Source organism: Leptosomus discolor, unplaced genomic scaffold (assembly GCF_034619465.1).
Source record: "Leptosomus discolor isolate bLepDis1 unplaced genomic scaffold, bLepDis1.hap2 HAP2_SCAFFOLD_66, whole genome shotgun sequence".
NCBI lineage: Eukaryota > Metazoa > Chordata > Aves > Leptosomiformes > Leptosomidae > Leptosomus > Leptosomus discolor.
The window spans coordinates 576,721-593,785 of NW_028237818.1; the positions used below are offsets into that span (position 1 = coordinate 576,721).

Here is a 17,065-nt window from a genome sequence, read left to right on the forward strand (position 1 = left end):
TGTAAGGACTTGTGTGTGAGGTTTATTTACTGGGTTTATTGTCCTTTTTTGTTTGTTTCCCTCGCAGAACAGACACATTTCCTGTATGAATCTGTGCAGCGAACAGAGCTGAAGTCACCAGTCTGACATTGATTTTTTTCCCTAATTTTAATGTATGCAGCTGATGTAATGCATGTGTACTGACTGAGGAAGGCAGAGGCTGCAGTGTACGTTCTCATCACAAAGCTGGATTAACATATACTAGTTTGGTGCTTACAGTGTGTTTGCGCTGCTTCTTTCCCAGACTCATCCCAGAAGGGTTTGGGCTGGAAGGGGCCTCCAAGGCCACCCAGTGCCACCCGCTGCCCTGGGCAGGGACACCTCCCACCAGCCCAGTCGCTCCCAGCCCCGTCCAGCCTGGCCTGGAGCCCTGCCAGGCAGGGGCAGCCCCAGCCGCTCCGGGCAGCCTGTGCCAGCGCCTCGCCGCCCTCCCGGGAAGAGTTTCCTCCCCGTATCTCACGGGAGGGAAGCGCCCCGCAGCCCCCGGCCCCGCCGCTGTCCCGCAGGGCAAACGCCCCCGCAGCGGCCCCGGCCCCGCGCCCGGCGCCCCGCTCCGGTCGGAGCCGTTTCTGCCCGCGCTGCCGGTGCCGCCGGGAGCGCGGCCGCGCGGTTCCCTCGGCTCGGGGCCGGCGCCGTCGGGCCCCGGGGGGCCGCGGGAAGGGGCTGCCAGGCCGGGCGGCGGTGCCGCCGCGGGGGAACCCCCAGAGCGCCCGGCCCGGCCCCGGCCCGCCCGTGCCTTGGCCGAGCTGGGCTCTGCCCACGGGGCGGGGGGAGAGAGCCCGGGAAGGGGCAGTGTCCTCCTTCCCTCTCACGCCGCTTTCGCCGCTCCTGCTCCTTCCCCCGGCCCCTCCTTGCCCTCCTCCGGGGGGGCCAGAGCGGCAGGACCCGGGCGACAGGGCCAGAGCCCCTTCCCGGAGGGGCCCGGGTGGCGAGCGGAGCGGAGCGGAGCGGGGAGGTCGGGGCGAGGGGGCAGGGAGCCGCGGGGCCGCCGGCTGCGGCGCGGGGGAGAGGGGAGAAAGGAGAGGGGGCCGACTGCTCCCCTCTCCCGCGGGGAAACCAGTGCCGGGGACACGGGGCGAGGAGGGGAGGGGGGGAGCGCCGCTCTCCCGGGCTCCGCGGCGGCAGTGGCCCCCGCGAAAATCAAGTCCCGGAGCTGTCTGGGGATCGGGAGCGCAGCAGCCCACCCACCTCCCGCGGCCCGACCTGGCCCCCGGCCGTTGACCCTCCGGCGTTTCCCGGGCCGGACCGGGATAATCGACGGCGGGGCCGGGAAGAGGGGACGAGCGGGCGGGGAAGCGCCGCTGCCGCTAAAGCTCGTCACAGCGGAGCGCCGGGTCGGCACGACAGCGCCGGCGAAGCGCTGCCAGCGGGAGGGGAGAGCTTCGGCCGGCAAGTCGCGGCCGGACGGGATCGGTCCCGGGAACGCCAGCGGCCGCCCGACAGCAGTCGCCTCTCGCTCGGGGGCACCCGCGCCCGTCCCCGCCGCACCCCCTGCAGAGCTCCGCCTTTTACGGCGGCGCCGGGGGGGGGCAAAGAAAAGAGGGTGTTTGCGGGGGGTGCAGGGGCGAGAGCCCCCCCGCCCCGGGCACGGCGGGACCGGGGCACGGCGGGAGCATCCCCGGCACCGGGCAGCCCTGGCGGCGGGTGTCCGTCCGCCCCGCAAACGCCCGGGGAGGGCAGGGTGGGCAGCAGCGGCATCCCCGAGACCGCCCGCAGCCGTCCCGGGGCGGCAGCGAGCCCCGCCGGCGCTGCCCCGGGATGGGGAGGCGAGGACGGGCGGGTCCCCCCTCGGGAGATCGGCCGCCGCCGGCCCCGCCGCCCCCCTCCCTCCCCCCGAGCGGCGGGGACAGCCCGGCCGCCCGGCCAGAGCTCGGCTCTCCCGGGGGGCTCCGGGCCGCCCCTGACAGCGTGGCTGGAGGAGCAGCGGGGTCTCGGGCGGGCTCGGGGAGAGCATCGCTCCGCTCCGCACCCGGCCCCCGGCCCGGCCCCGAGGAGCGGCGCCGAGCGCGGCTTCCCCCGCCTCGGCCGGAGGACTCGGGTCTCACCGCGCCTCGCAAGGGGCAGCGGGATCCGCCGCCGGAGCCCGCGCGCGGTGCCGGCCTTGTCCGGGACAGCGAGCCGGGAACGGCCGTGGGAGCCGGGTCCCGCCACCGGCAGCCAGAGGAGCCGCGGGGGAGAGCGGGAGGCCGGGCCGCGAGGGCGCGGGCTGCGCAGGGGGAGAGAGCGCAGCGGCTGCCGCCCGCCGGGGCTCCTGCCGGCCCGCCGGGAAAGGAGCCCCGGAGCCCGGACAGCGCGCTGGGTGCGCCTGACGTCACCCCGCCGGGCTGTTCGCCCTTTTTTCCCCACAATCTGGCCAAGCTCAGCAGCAGCTCGTACACAGGAGTTACCCTTTTCCTCCAGCTGTCGAACAGTCGAATACTGTTTTGTTGTTACCTTTGTCGTTGAACTACGAATTCCCGTGGATCAACGGCCAGAAAGTCAGAAGAATTGGTGATTCGGGACTTCAGTACCCTTGGGGAAAAAGGGAAAAGGCCGGTGGTTCAGCCCGGCTCTTCCCTGTCTGATTCGTTACTATTATTCTATCTGGTGATGTGGATGGACGGGGAGACTCACTCCGAGCCCAAACGAGCCGGTTTATAAACACCACCGCCTGAAGGGCTCCGTTTATACTTTGTCAAAACGACAAAACGGCGGAGACGTGCGGGGACAGCGCGATGGCGGGACCGCAGGAAAGGTCCTGTAAGAGCATGACCGGCTTGTTAATCGATTAACGTTTATTGAGTGTAAATATTTGGTAAAGTTTTTAGGAAAACTAGCGATTCTAAATGATTAGACCAGTCAGCAGGGCTTTTGAATAACGCATCCCATTAAATACATCTAAATATCTCTGTAGCGATTGCTTTATTTGCAGGGCATCCCCCGCACCTTTCTCTCCCGTTCATTTGTTTTTCCGCCGCCGGCAGCTGGTTTCTTCTTGGCGCGTTCGCCTGAATATCAGGATCCCCAAATACGTGTTTCTCCCTGTACTTATAAACCGAACGTTTACAGAAAATGCTCTTTCAGCCTTGACATCGGGAGCGGTAATCACTTGGAAATTTCGACTCGGAAGCGAAACTATAAAACTAAGGGGAAACCGAACTGAGCGCGTATACATTTTGCTGGTTGGTGACTTCTGGTTTGTAGACAGCATTTAATTTAGACAGATTTGATTAGAGACGTATTTTCCCCAATAAAAGCCTTTTCTTTCTTTTTCAAATTACAAACGCTTTTCTCCTCCCTCCCTCCCGACCCCCCGCCCCCGCGCCCCAGTGCATGATTTTCACGTTTCCTTATTTCCACCGGAAAAAAAGCGATTATTTCCCATCGCTTTCCCCCATCCATCCTCAATCTCGCTACAAAAAGAACTGATATTATTATCAATAATGACGCACCCGAAAGGCGCCTGCGGGGCGCGGGGTGCCGGGGAGCCCGCTCCGCTCCGTCCCCGGTCGCGCTCCCGCTCGGGGGGGGCCGAGGGACGGCCGAGCTCAGGGGACACGCCGAGGGGGCAGGGCCGAGGGCTCGCACCCCGAGGCCCGAATCCTTTTAACGACGGCGCGGCTCGGCAGTGACCGACTCCGGGCGGAGCGGCTGCCACCTCCCCCCAAACCGCGCTCGGCCCCTCACAGACACCCCGCTCTCTGCCCGCAAACCGCCCGCGCCAGCGCGCCCCGCGGAGGCGTGCGGAGAGCGGAGCGCTCACGGCAGCCGCTCCCGCCGGCCCCTCCCGCGGACGCGGGGCTCGGGGGGTCCCGCTGCCGTCCCCGCCTCCCGCCCCCCCTCCCCGCCGTTCCCGGGGCCGGTCCGCCCGCGGCAGAGCCGAGCCCGGCCGGCGGCTGAGGGCGCCGGGCGGGACGTGCCGGGCGCCGGGCGAGTCCCCGCCGGCTGCGGCTCCGCTGGGAGCGCGGGGGCGGGCGGGGCAGGGCGGGAGGGAGGAGACCGGCAGGGCGGGGGCTGGGCTGCGGGGGCTGGAAACGCCCCCGACCAGACCGAGGCGCCGCAGGAGCGTTCCACAGCCACGACCCCCTGTCACTCCTCCGGCCGTTCGGCACCCGAGGCCCGTGCTCAGCCTCCGGCCCGGCAAGGCTCCCCTCGGCGGAGCGGGGACGGTCCCGCAGCTCCACCGCGGCGGGCGGCAGAAACCAGCGCCCCGCGCTCAGCACGGAGCCGCCGTCCTGCCCGGCACCGGAGCGCCCCGGGGCAGCACAGACAGCTACCGCGGCCCTCGCTCCGCACCCTGGAACGCAACAGCTCCGCTATTTCAGTCAGAACTGCTGACAGTGAGGGAGAGTTCAAATCCGTGACAGACAGAGGTGCCTCTCTCAAATCGTCCTTCGCCGGCACAGTCCGGCTCACGCACGGGCAGACCAGGCGCCAGCAGGGGCTCCCCGGGGGCCCGCTCTGTCCCGGGAACCGCGCTGCGCACCCCTCTCGCTCAGACGGACACGACCAGCGGCAGCACCGCGGGGGCCGGGGCGTCTCTGCGCGTTCGCCGCGGGGAAAGGAGGTTCGTCAGCGCCTGGGCTCTGCCCCAGCCGATGCTGAACCAGACCCGACGGGACCTCCTGGGCTGCAGCATCTCCCCCCGCAGCGAGGAGCAGGCGAGGCGCAGCGGCTCCCGGCCGGGCTCTCACGCAGAGGGTCGCGGCGAGCGGCTGCAGCCTCCCCCTGCCCCGGAGGGAGGAACTTGCCCAACTTTCGCAGTGTCGCAGCCCCGGGCTTCTTCCAAAGCGCCCCCACCCTCCTTCTGCCCTCGCAGTCATAACCCCTCCGTTACCCTTCCCCGCACTTTGAACAGCAAAACCCACAGCCCGCGCCTCTTCCACACCTAAGCCCCGCTCCCGCTCGGCTGACGGCTCCTCCTGCCCCGCGGGCACCAGCCCGCACCCCGGGCAGCGGAGTCCGGCACCGCCCGCCCGCCGGGAGCCCCGCGACGCCGCCGGGGCCGGGGCCGGGGCTCTCCAGCAGCCCCCAGCGAGCAGCCGGTGGCTCCGCCGCTCTCCGCCGCCCAGCCCGGCCGCCAGCCCAGGCCCGGGCCGGCCCCGCTCTCCCCAGCGGCGGCCCCCGCCGCGGCAGCGCCGCCCCGCCCCCGCCGGCCCTCCTCCAGAGCCATCAGCACCGCTGGCACCGCCCGTGACGTCAGCTGTAAATTCCAGACCCGACTGCCGAGCTGCAGGCATTCCAGTCACAGCCTTGTCAGGCTCATAAGCCTTCACGGGCTGTTTCACCGCCGTCCTCGGCTCCAAGATCCCTCCCAGCACTCCCGCCAGCACACCCTTTCTTCTTGAAGGCTGCCACAAAGGGAACCAAGGAAAAAATCACGTTCAAAAGCCCAACCTAAAGAGTGAGCAGTAAAAGCAAAACCCAGAACTGTTAAGATAATGGCTGTTCAGAGGACAAATTAATGTGCAAGGTGCCTCAGGCACCAACGGTTTGGCTCTTCCCACAACTACCAGGAGCAACCCCGAATGCAGGCAAAGCTCTCAAGGGCAGGGTAAACAGCGTGCTGTTCTTTGTTCTCCTCAGCCCCACTCACCCACTGGTTAGATACCCTTGTTAACTGAAACGGGACTTCAAGAGTTAACTGTTCATTCTCCTAATGGTAAATGCTAAAGGAACATTGTCATTTAAAAATCTTGCAAATATTCTTTACTTGAAGTTTGTGGTTTATGTTAAATAGGTGTATGCTGGTGATTGGCTAATTATTTGAAAGAGCTCCAGGCCATATTTATTACTTCCTTACCAAGCAGCCAGCAGACACCTCATATAAAATGAGAAGAACAGAAAGAGGTCAGGGAGTTTCATCTCCCGAACCAGGACTCTTTTTCTGGGAAGACATTCTGCTCTACAGGCAGAGGAAGAATGATGTGTTACACACAGATAATTACTGTTTGATCCCCAAACTGCACAAGTAAAACACAGTTGAATTATTGATGAAATGAGCCTTCAGTGTACATGAAAGCATAAAGTATAAATATTTCCTGAACTGCCAGAAGTTCAGCTGTCTGACAAATATCAAAAAACATGGGGAAATGGGAGACTGAACCTCCCCCCCTTCTGTCTGCTTGTAATGCAGCAAAAGAGAAACCACAAGATCAAGTTGATGTTCAGCTGCTCGGCCAACAGGAAGGGAAAGTGCCTGTCACAGAGCCCTGATATCGTCGCCTTGACAAAAGCTCCTCCACTGGGTGACACTGGGGTATCATCTCTAATCTGGTACAGTCAGTCAGGAAGGGCTCTGAGAGATGCACGGCCAGATTGTAATGCATCCTGTCTGATAGAGAGGAAAATGAAATATGAAGACAATTCTTTAATTTACAGTCCGAGCAAGGAAACCCACCAACTCACATTAAATGCTGGTAACACTAGCAAGGATACAGTCACAATTATAATCTCAGCTATAAACAAACATACTGTCATTCAAAATTTCTTAGCTACGTACAATTACAAATAACACGTTATAATGACCCATGAGATTTCCAATCAACAGAATCGCTGTTAAGCTCCATAAGAGAGGCCACACAGAGTAACTCATGGTATCTTTCCATTTTGCATAGTTACGACCAGAATGAACTACAACTGTTAAAAGAGAACAACAATCATTTATTAACATACAGCCGAATAATACCAGTCCAGTTTGGAAAACAGGGAGTACATTTATGTGACATTCTAAGTTATTCTGAAGCAATAGGAAAAACCGGCCTCACCACAAGAATGGGACAGCTGTACACACATGGACATACAGAGCTGATTTTTTTTTTTTATCAGAACAGAGTCTAATTCTCTGTTTAATTAAAAATACCTATTGATGTGCATAGGTATATGTGTGTGCATACACCACCCCCTTATCCCATCGCCCACCCCCCCAGCATGGAATTCAAGTTTGTGAGAAAAGATGAACCACTCACTTCCCTAAGCTTTCAACCTGTCCCAGGCAGGCTGAAAACCAGTAGCTGTGTGCTATCCCAGCGGAAGGCTCTAACGGCTGGAAGGCTCACACGAGAACAGCACTGCCGCAGGAACGGGATTCTGGCTCCGGTACTGAGGCAGCACGTTGCAGGGCTTTCCCTTGAGCTCGCTGCTGGATGCTGGGTGTCCCAGGAACACAATTCGTTGGCTTTGCAATACGCAGCACCAGGGACTCCACACGATACTGCACAACAGGTTGGATACAGTCACTGTAATTTCAGAAATGCAGAGTAAACACGGCTGTATCCAACTGTGCGAGTACACACTCACATTTCCTGAATTTAAAGCACAGACAACCAGTTTTCCAAAATAAACAGCCACACTCTCGCTTTTAAGGTACATTTTCTATCACATACAGTGGAACTTTTCCATGTGTTTCCTCATCATTTAGCCCTAAGAACTGAAAATCAAGTACTTCTAATTTTTACCTATGGAAAAATAAACACCCAACAGGCTGCAACAACATGTACGGATGGCCATGCTGCAGTCAGGGAACAAGCGTTTACTGAACTGTAGTTTTGTTGGACTTGCAGAACACTGAAGAAAACACAGTATAACATGCAGCTGGTGAGCATTTTCCCGGTCATCATTGCAGGAATGAGGCACTGCATTATTTATTACTCAATGCTTTAGTAAGGCTTTAAAAGCACTGATAGCCAGGTATTCACTGTGTCCACTCACAATAAAAAACAAAGTAGCTGAAAATTACACACATGGGTGGCAAAGGACTGAAAATCCCAAAATATCAAAGAACAGCCCCAGGTAATCCTGATTCTGTTCTTTGTAAGCAACTCAATCACGGCTCAAAAGCCCTCTGCCTGACGCACTACACATTCAAGTATTGTACTGAATGGCTTCGGTCTAATTTCTTTAACTCTGACGTTATCAATGAACTCAGAGAACCAGCAGCTTTAACCAGACCCTGCTACCTCAGAAACAGGTTGGGGTTTGAAAGTGTAGCTCTGCAGCAGCATGAGCTGCTGCTGCTGCCTTGCACTAAGCTGTGTCCAGTGCTGAGCTCAGGTGTGTGATGAGGTGCTCAGGGACTGGATCTGGCAAGAGCGAGGGGTTTGGGTTGGTTTTGTTTTCTTTTTTCTAGTGTTCAGCAAGTTCTTCAGTCATCTGACTAATAATCCCTAGGTCTATGACCATCTCCCTCTTAGATTTGTTTAGTCTACTATGGAACAGTCATGATAGCTTAATAAAAGAAAAATCCACCTTTAAAAAAGGTCTTGTAAAACTTCATATGAGATACAAAAATATGGAAAACAAAATATCTGAAATCTGTTCTTAGTGCTATTCCGTTTCACATCTTTTCCAGCTAAGGAGAAAAGGAGTATCTACATAAATGGCAGTGATGATTCTTCTGAGAGAAAAAAAATTATTTGAGGTGACTGGGAATTGCTGCAACTGCTATTGTTGTGATCTGGAAAGTTTCAGTGGGAACAAAACCTGAGTGCACAGAAGGAAAGAGCAAAGAGCAGTCAGGACAGGACATGCAGCCTGTTTCTGTGCTCACCCCCACGCACGGCCATCTGAGAAAATGACAGGCAGGACAGGCTCTGCGGGCTGCAGCCGTGACCGCTCAAGCACCCCTACGTCGGCAGCACGCCAGCCCCCCCTCCCTGGCCCTAGCTCTGCGTTTCTCCTCCCTCGCTCCAACAGCGGCACTTTTCGGGGAACGTGGTGAAGCGGGTCAGGGAGCTGAACTGGTAAATACCAACTGAACACCACCGGGGTTCTGCGGCCAGGGCTGCCCCCCGCCCAAAACACACGGCCAGCACCAGCAAGACCAACAAGAACCTGTACTGGGGCACGAGGTGACCCAGGCAACTGCAGTCCAAGGGAAAAGATGGCAACGCTCTTGAGTTGGGTTGGAGTGTTAAGGACCGGCAGCTTCAGACATTCCCGTTTTGGGCTGGCTCAGGACAACGCTGGTCGGCTCAGGACAGCAGTTTCCAAGTTGTCTTTTTGTCCACAGAAGTTGGCAAAATAATCAGTCCTGGTCAGCTCAGCTACAGTCTGTTAAGACAGAAAGCAGAAGGAGGGTAGGAAAGAAGAAGGAGGGCAGGAAAGAAGACAACAGCAGCGCAGACCACATGAGTGAGAGTAGTTGTCTCTCGTTTCAGGTGCTGTTCAGGGCTCACGAGAAGCCATGAAAACAGTCTAGTTGGTCCAGTCCCTCGGAATCTGGGCAAGAAAAGCCCTTGGTATTGCTGGAAACTGCTGGGGTCTCAAAGGAAGAGCAGTGTAAGTATCCCTCTGTCCTGCTCCCGCTCCCTCTGATGCTGGTATCGAAATAACAGAACCACACACGACTTGCATGACACATGTCCTTAATAAAGCCAGAGCCCTCCTTGTCTTACCATCAGACCTCACCCAGAGGTCTGCTTCACAGCACATGTCACTCAGAACACACTCGATGCAGCTTTGCCTGCCCTGGAAGAAAACCATCCCATCTTTCTAAGGCGTTCTCGATTTACTGGTTATTGTTTTAAAAAGCATTCATTCTCAGACTCAGTCAGTAGAAGAGACTCACTGGCGTGATTACCTCCGGGGCACTCATTGTTAAAAATAAACAGCTATTTTTAACCTCTGAGACTAACCATTCAGTCCATTAGTACCGCTTTTGAATGCCCTTCCTTTACATTCATGTCATGCGAAACAGTTTTCTGTGACCTTATGAAAATACACACACTAACTGAAAAGATACTGGAGAATGATTGTATAAAGACTGTTTTGCTTTTGTGAAGTGTGAGGAAAACCAGATCTTACCTGGGAGCCCCTTGTTCATACGTGTAAGAACTGAATGCCAAAAAGTCTCGCCATCTCACGCGTTCCCTCAATCCAATCCAGTTTGTCTGACAACTGCAGATCCCCACGGACCCAGCCAACAGAATGATCAACCGTTTTCCATGTGTGAAAGGCAACGCCTCGCTATAAACCATCAGGACAGTGTTGCTCTTCTACTAGTAACAATGTGGTTTTATGACAGCTTGTTACAAACCAGCAAACAAAATTCCCCCCAGGACATTCTCACACGGCTCTTTCAAAAACGTGGCACACACAAACAAACACTTATGTATTCTAAAGAGAGACACAGACTGTGCTACAGTAAACTGCTGTTAAGGCCTATCTCAATGACACACTTTGTACTGTTTTCCCCACTCCCCCAAAGGACTACTGAAACAGAAACTCCAGTTGCTCTTCCCCTGTTTACAGGGTTTTTAACTGAGTGGACTTTGGTGGAACAAACCCCTTCAATATTAACAATCCAAACAACTGTTAACATAAAACCTTCTGTATTAACAACACCTATCTCAGCTGCACTTAGATTTATAATTTCAGCACTAAACCAAGTTTCCACCTAGTTGCAAAGTATTTAACTTGAACAGAAATCATCTGTATGTCATGAATGACGCTCAGATCAGCACTCAGCTTTATGAGCTGTTCACACCACACAACACTAAATCACTCCAGCGAAGAGTGAAGCCCAGTGTGATACATGTCATATAAAGGCTGTTTTTAAGCCGCTGTAGTTACTGCCTTAACATCTCGCACACTGTTTTGTTCTCCTTTGGAGCCTAGCTTTGTTGGCATGCACCGTGAAGTAAAACAGAAACCTGGCAGTTCATTAAAAGTCTTTCTGAGGAATAGTACATACAAAATAAAACCCTTCCAGAACTTCAACATGGCCCATCTATTCAGATACGGTGGAACTGGGACTGAGCATTTGCTTTGGTTTTGTGTACTTTAAACAGAAACATACAGAGAGATGAAATATTGAGGGTACAACTACACAACAGAGCACAGCACAACAGCAGAGTAAATAAGCTCATGTTCCTGCATACAGACTGTTCCAGTACCTGAGCTAAACTGATTATTTCTCCTTACGCTGACTTTAGCTCACACCTATTCCCATGTTAAGGATCTGGCCTTAAAAAGAACAAATAAACTGGATCAATAGCTCCACCCGTAGACATCTGCCTTATTATCAAACGAATCAGACAGCACTCGGACAGTAAATAAAGGAAAACGGTGATGAAGAACATGAAAGCCCACGTTTTCAAAAGGGTAATTCATTAGATGCACCTAGAAAAACACAGAGGCTGCGTTAACCTGCGTCATGTCTTTCATCGTCAGAGAAATCCCTACTTTTTAAAAACTGTGACAACTCAATTTATTAACTTTGTATTAGGATTCTTTGCTAAAAAAGGTAAACATACACACTTATAAGTCCTGAACTATTTACAAGTCAGGAAAGAATATCCCTCGTCAATTGAAAAGAATACGCTGAATTAAGTAAATCACAAAGGTCAGGTCTGAATTTGGTCAGAACAGGACTTCTAAGGACTCAACCATCTGAGTATTAAATGTAAGGTCTTAAACAGCAAAGCAATGAGTAAGTCTGACAGCTTAAAGGAAGTTCAAGTAGTTAATTTCGTAAAAGCACCACACTTGACAAGTTGTGAAATCGGGTAAGTTGTTCTCAAAACCCAGAAAGGAGTGAAAAGGAACATCATCACGTAACATGACTGAAAGGTAAGGGCTTCAGTATTTTACATCCCAGCGACACGCAACATCCAGTCTGTCCCAGTGGTAGAATGCTCTGTTTGAAAAGGTGTACAAACAGAGAAGAGACAGTTATAGAAGTTCGAAGAAATGTTCAACAATATCTACAATCATTAAAAAAACCCCAGCCAGTCAAATACATTAACCTTTTAAAACTTTACCTCATTTCTCATCGTTCTCCAAACATTTAAGATAATTCGCCCAACAATATTGATTTCACTCATTGTATCTGACCCAAATTCATCCAGCTCAACTGCAAATCGATTCTTTTCATCTAAAGACATTAAAAGAGAACAGATTTAGGCAAGTTACAGGACAGTCAAGACCAGATCAAGCTATTCCTCTTCCAATCTGAGCTCTCTAGAAAAATAAGAATTCATAAAGACTGTCACCGATTGCACAAGATTGTGTATTTACCAGTCTTCCACACGATCTCGAAATAACACTCCCCAGGTTTTCCTGCTCTTGCACACCCAAGATAACACTTCCTTCGTTTGCATTGAAATGGTGTCCATGGCAATATATTTTCCATAGCAAATATATTGGTTAAGCAATGCCCAATGTTACTTGAAAGCTACCTGCATGCACATGAGTGCACAACGTAAAAAAAAAAAAGTTATTTCTGCCCTGAAGGATTTCTAACTCAAGGCTTTACTTGTAAAGTGAGTTCTGGATAGCCCAGACGGAAAGCAAGCTCACACTTAGGGCATGACATTTTTGAGAGGAGCTCCTCAGTGTCAACACTTCCTTATCTTCCTCCTGCAGCTCAGGCAGAAAAGAATACTGACCTTACAAGAACACGAGTTCTTAGAAACATTTTAAGCGTTACACATTCCACTTCTGGGTGTGCATCTACCTCCTGTCACAAGAACACCGGTCCTATGAATACCAGGGCTGTGGAGATCACACCTACATCCTGCAGGCCCACTCTAATTTTATGTCCCAAGATGTTAAGGGCTACAACCCTGGTTCCCTTCGCTAGAACTGAACCCACGTTGTGTGGGACTTCACAACTGCAGGGAAGGAAGCCCAGCTGTGAAACACACAGGGACATCGCCGTTAAGAACCGTGCAGCTCCCAGAGAAGTGACCTTTCTTCTTTGAGGAACTCTTCATCTGCACCCCAATTCCAGCACCTTGAACAACGGCTTCTGTCACAAAGGCGGGTACTATGGAGAGCTTTGCTGATGGAACTAAACGCATCAACTGCAGTGCAGACACAGCTGTCCTGCAAGGCACGAGCTGCGACTCAGCCTTTGAGGACAAAAGCAGAGACACATTAGTTACCTGTCCCAAACGGAAGAGATTGCTCAGCCGTACTTCTACAGCAGAGCAGGAAACCTTGGTGGTCACTGGAGGGCTAAGAAACTTTTGACTGCAACACTTACCATTTCTCTTACCAAAGAAAAGGCAAATCTTGAAGTGTGAGGGGTGTCACGGTTTGAGGCTGGGCCGGCCACTAACGAATGACAGACGCTCTCTACTAACCCCTCTCCCCTCCCAAAAGGGAAAAGGAGAGAGAACAAGGGAGAGACTTTACAGTTTGGCAAAGAAAACTAAAACAGCTTTAATGGAACAATAACAATAAAAGAAAAGATAATAATAAGAATAAGGAAAAACGAAATATATACAATATGTACAAATATATACAAAACCAATACCGAACCCAACTCCCCCCACCCTGATGACAATACGTCACCACCACACTGCAGGGCTGGCACTGGGGCAGTCCCAGGCTGGACTCGGCAGCAGACAGGGATGGGATACAGGAGCTGGACTCAGGCACTGGATTCAGGGATGCACGGATCGGTCCTCCTCAGATGTCGGCCATCGAAGAAGAGAGGAAGAGACGAAGAGCACGAGACCCTCATGATCTCTCAGCTTTATCCTGAATATGACACCTATGGGATGGAATACTCTGTTGGTCAGGTTTGGGTCACCTGTCCAGTTCGCTCCTCCCTGTAGGTGCGACCCTTTTCACTCCTGGCACCCCAACACGCAGTACAAGATTTAGCAGTGACCTTGGTCGCCATAAGAACAAGTATAAGCAAGGGCCTCTCTGCATCCCATTCCTTGGTACGAACTATAAACACCAGGCCTTATCACTGCTGGGAGCAGTCACTGTCTGGAAAAACAGGCTGCTGTTTCAGAAAATGCTGTTAGTTAGAGGAGACTTAACTGAAAAGTTAAAGCACTAAAACAGAATTAGTTCTGATTTAGCCCAAACCAGGACAGAGGGGTCACAACTTTTTCCGAACAGCCTTCAATACCTCTGAAGACTGTACCAGAGGCACTACTATTGCAATCAGTGCATCATCTCCATTTGAGCCATCAGGGGAAGGTAATAACAAGGTTCATGCAGTCAGTTATTATTCCTGAAGAACAAATTGGAGACCTTTGTGCTGGAGGAAATTTGTGACCTTTGACGGCCAATTCGTATTTAAACTGCCATGTGTTCCTGTTTTCATATATTAAACAGTTAAAAATTCACCAAAGTCCAGTTGACAACAACTTTCAACTGAAGATGCAAATCCGTTCTTAGGGTTTTCTGTCCTTGGGAGATGTCTACAAGTCAGACCTTTTCTGAACAGGTCACAGGTGTCAAAAGCACCAAAAAATTCTGAAGGCATCAAAAGAGTGCACAGATGTTCAAACCTCAAGGAAGGAGTGTGTGAACACAGCTCTTCTGAAACACCGTGTTCTCCTGGCCAGGCACGCAGGATGCCAACAGAAGAGATGCTGTTGCTCTGCTGGGGAAGCCCAAAGATGCAACTACCCCCGTATCGGGTTCCATCAAGTACCCAAAAGCCGATGCTTCAACAACAGGGTAAGCAGCCATTGATAATCTCTCTAGAACTCTCCCAGCTTCTAAGCACTTGCAGCTTCCTGGGCCAGGCATGATTCTGACAAATTTAATAGTTCCCAATAGATTTTTCTTCAAAGACTTTAACTCCTCTTAAAGCAACACACACTTTAAGCATTTGTACTGTCTTGTGGCAAGGAACTCCGCAGTTCAACAACCCGTGGGTGAAAAATCAGCTCCTATTCGGTAGCTGCCATTTGCTGCCTTCATTTGATGAGTTCTGGCGCTTGCATTGGAACAGCCAATGCATACTTCCCTTTATATCCCTCAAGATTTCCCAGGCTTTTACCTTCCTTACCCAGTTTTGTCTGCTCTGGAATCCTAACTTACCAGACACATTTGGATTACCCGTGTCACCTTTACCAGTTCTCCTATATCCATTTTGATGGGGGAAAGGTTATGAAGAGGCTACAACTGCAGTTATTTGAGGTGCGAGCACACTACAGATTTTTACATTTACATTTATTGGCTTATATTTTCCTTGCTCCGTAATTCCTAACATTTAATTTTCTTTCTCAACCATTACAGAGTAACAGGACCAAGTTTTTAGCAGGCTCACAGGAAAGCACTTCTTATTTCATGGCTGCTTAGTTTCTGTACAGATCTTTGGCAAGAGCCCTGACAAAAGCAGCTTTTTCAGTTGTTTTGATTTTTAAAATCCTATCTCCCTCATCACCATCATCTTCATGACTGAAAAAAGCTACAAAAAAATTTTTGTGACAGTTTTTAATTTTACAAAGTCATCTTGAATCTTCTCGGGTGCAACACATTTATCTAGCTGTTCACTAACTACGTTCTTCAGAGTGAGAGCTTCTGTTGATCGGCTAAGTACAGACACTAGGCTTAGCACTCTCCTAGATAGCTTTCCCCACGTTTTCAAGAAAAAACCCAAACAGAGCTTTTTCTGAATGCTGGAGGAACGCAGCGGCACTTGGGCCAGTAAAATTTGCCCACAGTACAAGCGTGGCTATTGAAAGTAAGGATTTTATTGCAAAGCTGCTGACCAGGACGAGGGCTGCTCAGCAGCATCTTCATGTCCTCGTATCCCAGACAGAGAAACCACGAGTAATGTTTATAGCAGGCACCCTGAACGACATCTACATATGGCTGAACCCAAGGAGAAGCAAGAGAAGGTTTGGTAGCAGAAGCACCTCCAACACACAAAACCTAACACACATGACTTCCGAAAATCAGTCTCGGTTCATGGATACAGGACACACACAGCAGCGGCACACACAAGGAATTTAAGAATGCAGAAAACACGCAAAACCAGAATCCCATTGGTATTTCAAAATTTTCTCTGTGTGTGTGTGATTGTACCTACAACAACACAACAGCAACAACAACAGAGAAGAGGTCCTTCTGTAGAAACACTCGGCATTGATTTTTTCACTTTATTCCAGGGTAACACCATTAGAGTGGTGCTGCAAAGCCAGTGAGCTCTCCTAAGAGCTCCAAGAGACAGAAAGCACAATCCTCCCCACAGATTTTACCTAAATCCACAGTACTTGGGGTTGTAATGGGTAACTACTGATAGTTCGTTGATCAAAGGCAGTTGACCGAGAAGAACAAGCTCTTTGTATGTAGAGGAAGATATTGTGAAACGTTAAACCTCACTGTTATGTTCCTATGTTATCGCAAGAGTACAGCTAACTGCAAGTTTGAACAAGCCTGGAGGGGTCACGTAGACAGAAGCTGCTGGAGGTTTCAATAAGCCTGGAGAATCAGCCGCCACAAAGATGAAAGGGGCCCCTCAGCTCGCCTGAATTTGTGAGCCGTAGGTGAAGCTGCGACTTCCCTCGGCCAACCAGCGCTGCTTTGCTTTCCTACCTTAATCAATCGGAAATGAATAAGTTATTCCTGTATTGATTGACTCTTAGTTTGACTATAACAGGGTCAGCTATTTGTATACAGCGCAGATCAGCACAAGTCAGTAAGCTCTGAGGTGACACAAGGAGCCTAACAGGGAACTGGTACTCAAATCTTTCTGCTTCACAAGTAGGGTCAGCACTCCGCGCTGCTGAGACTGAGCTAGAAGCAGTACTTGCCACCCAGACATCACCCCGCACCGATACAGAACTGAATCAGGTTGATGCCGTCGGTTGACATTTAATGTACTTTTTTTTAGGTTATGGGGGAAGATCTGATCAGTTTACCTGCCCTCCAGGATGTTACAGGCCTGGAAGTCAACCTGGTCGTCCAGCAGCTCACATGACCAAAGCAGTCATTCTAGAAAGATCCATGGAACAAACGCCCCCAAAACGGAGAAGGTTCTTCAAAAACACCCCCACGACACACCAGACAACACATCCTTTTAAGAACCAGGGAAGGTAGAGGCTAATGACCTCCCATCTCATCACTGACAAAATTCCAACACTGAAAACAATCTCAGAATAACTACACAGTCTCCAATTCCTCAGTCCTACTCCAGCCCTATTCACAGCTCACAGAAGCTATAAACCTCCTGGAGAAAAAAAAAGAAACAAAAGGACAGGAGGCTATTTTCCAAAGAGCTCTTCAGAAGCACGAGAAGCCTGCCCGTGCGAAGCGCAGAAATGGTGTGCTGGAAGCGGAGCTACACTGT

General features: G+C 52.0%; 1 protein-coding gene across 1 annotated transcript in view; it reads left to right on the forward strand.

The window, feature by feature from the left end:
* The window catches only part of LOC147412716 (uncharacterized), a 108,103-nt gene extending 91,407 nt beyond the window's left edge, over positions 1-16,696 (forward strand). The window contains exons 3-5 of the mRNA XM_086481088.1: positions 14,331-14,445; positions 14,784-14,910; positions 16,610-16,696. Coding sequence (XP_086337214.1) covers positions 14,331-14,445; positions 14,784-14,910; positions 16,610-16,696 — 329 coding nt within the window. The remainder of the gene's footprint in view (positions 1-14,330; positions 14,446-14,783; positions 14,911-16,609) is intronic.
* The last annotated feature ends 369 nt before the right edge of the window (positions 16,697-17,065 follow it).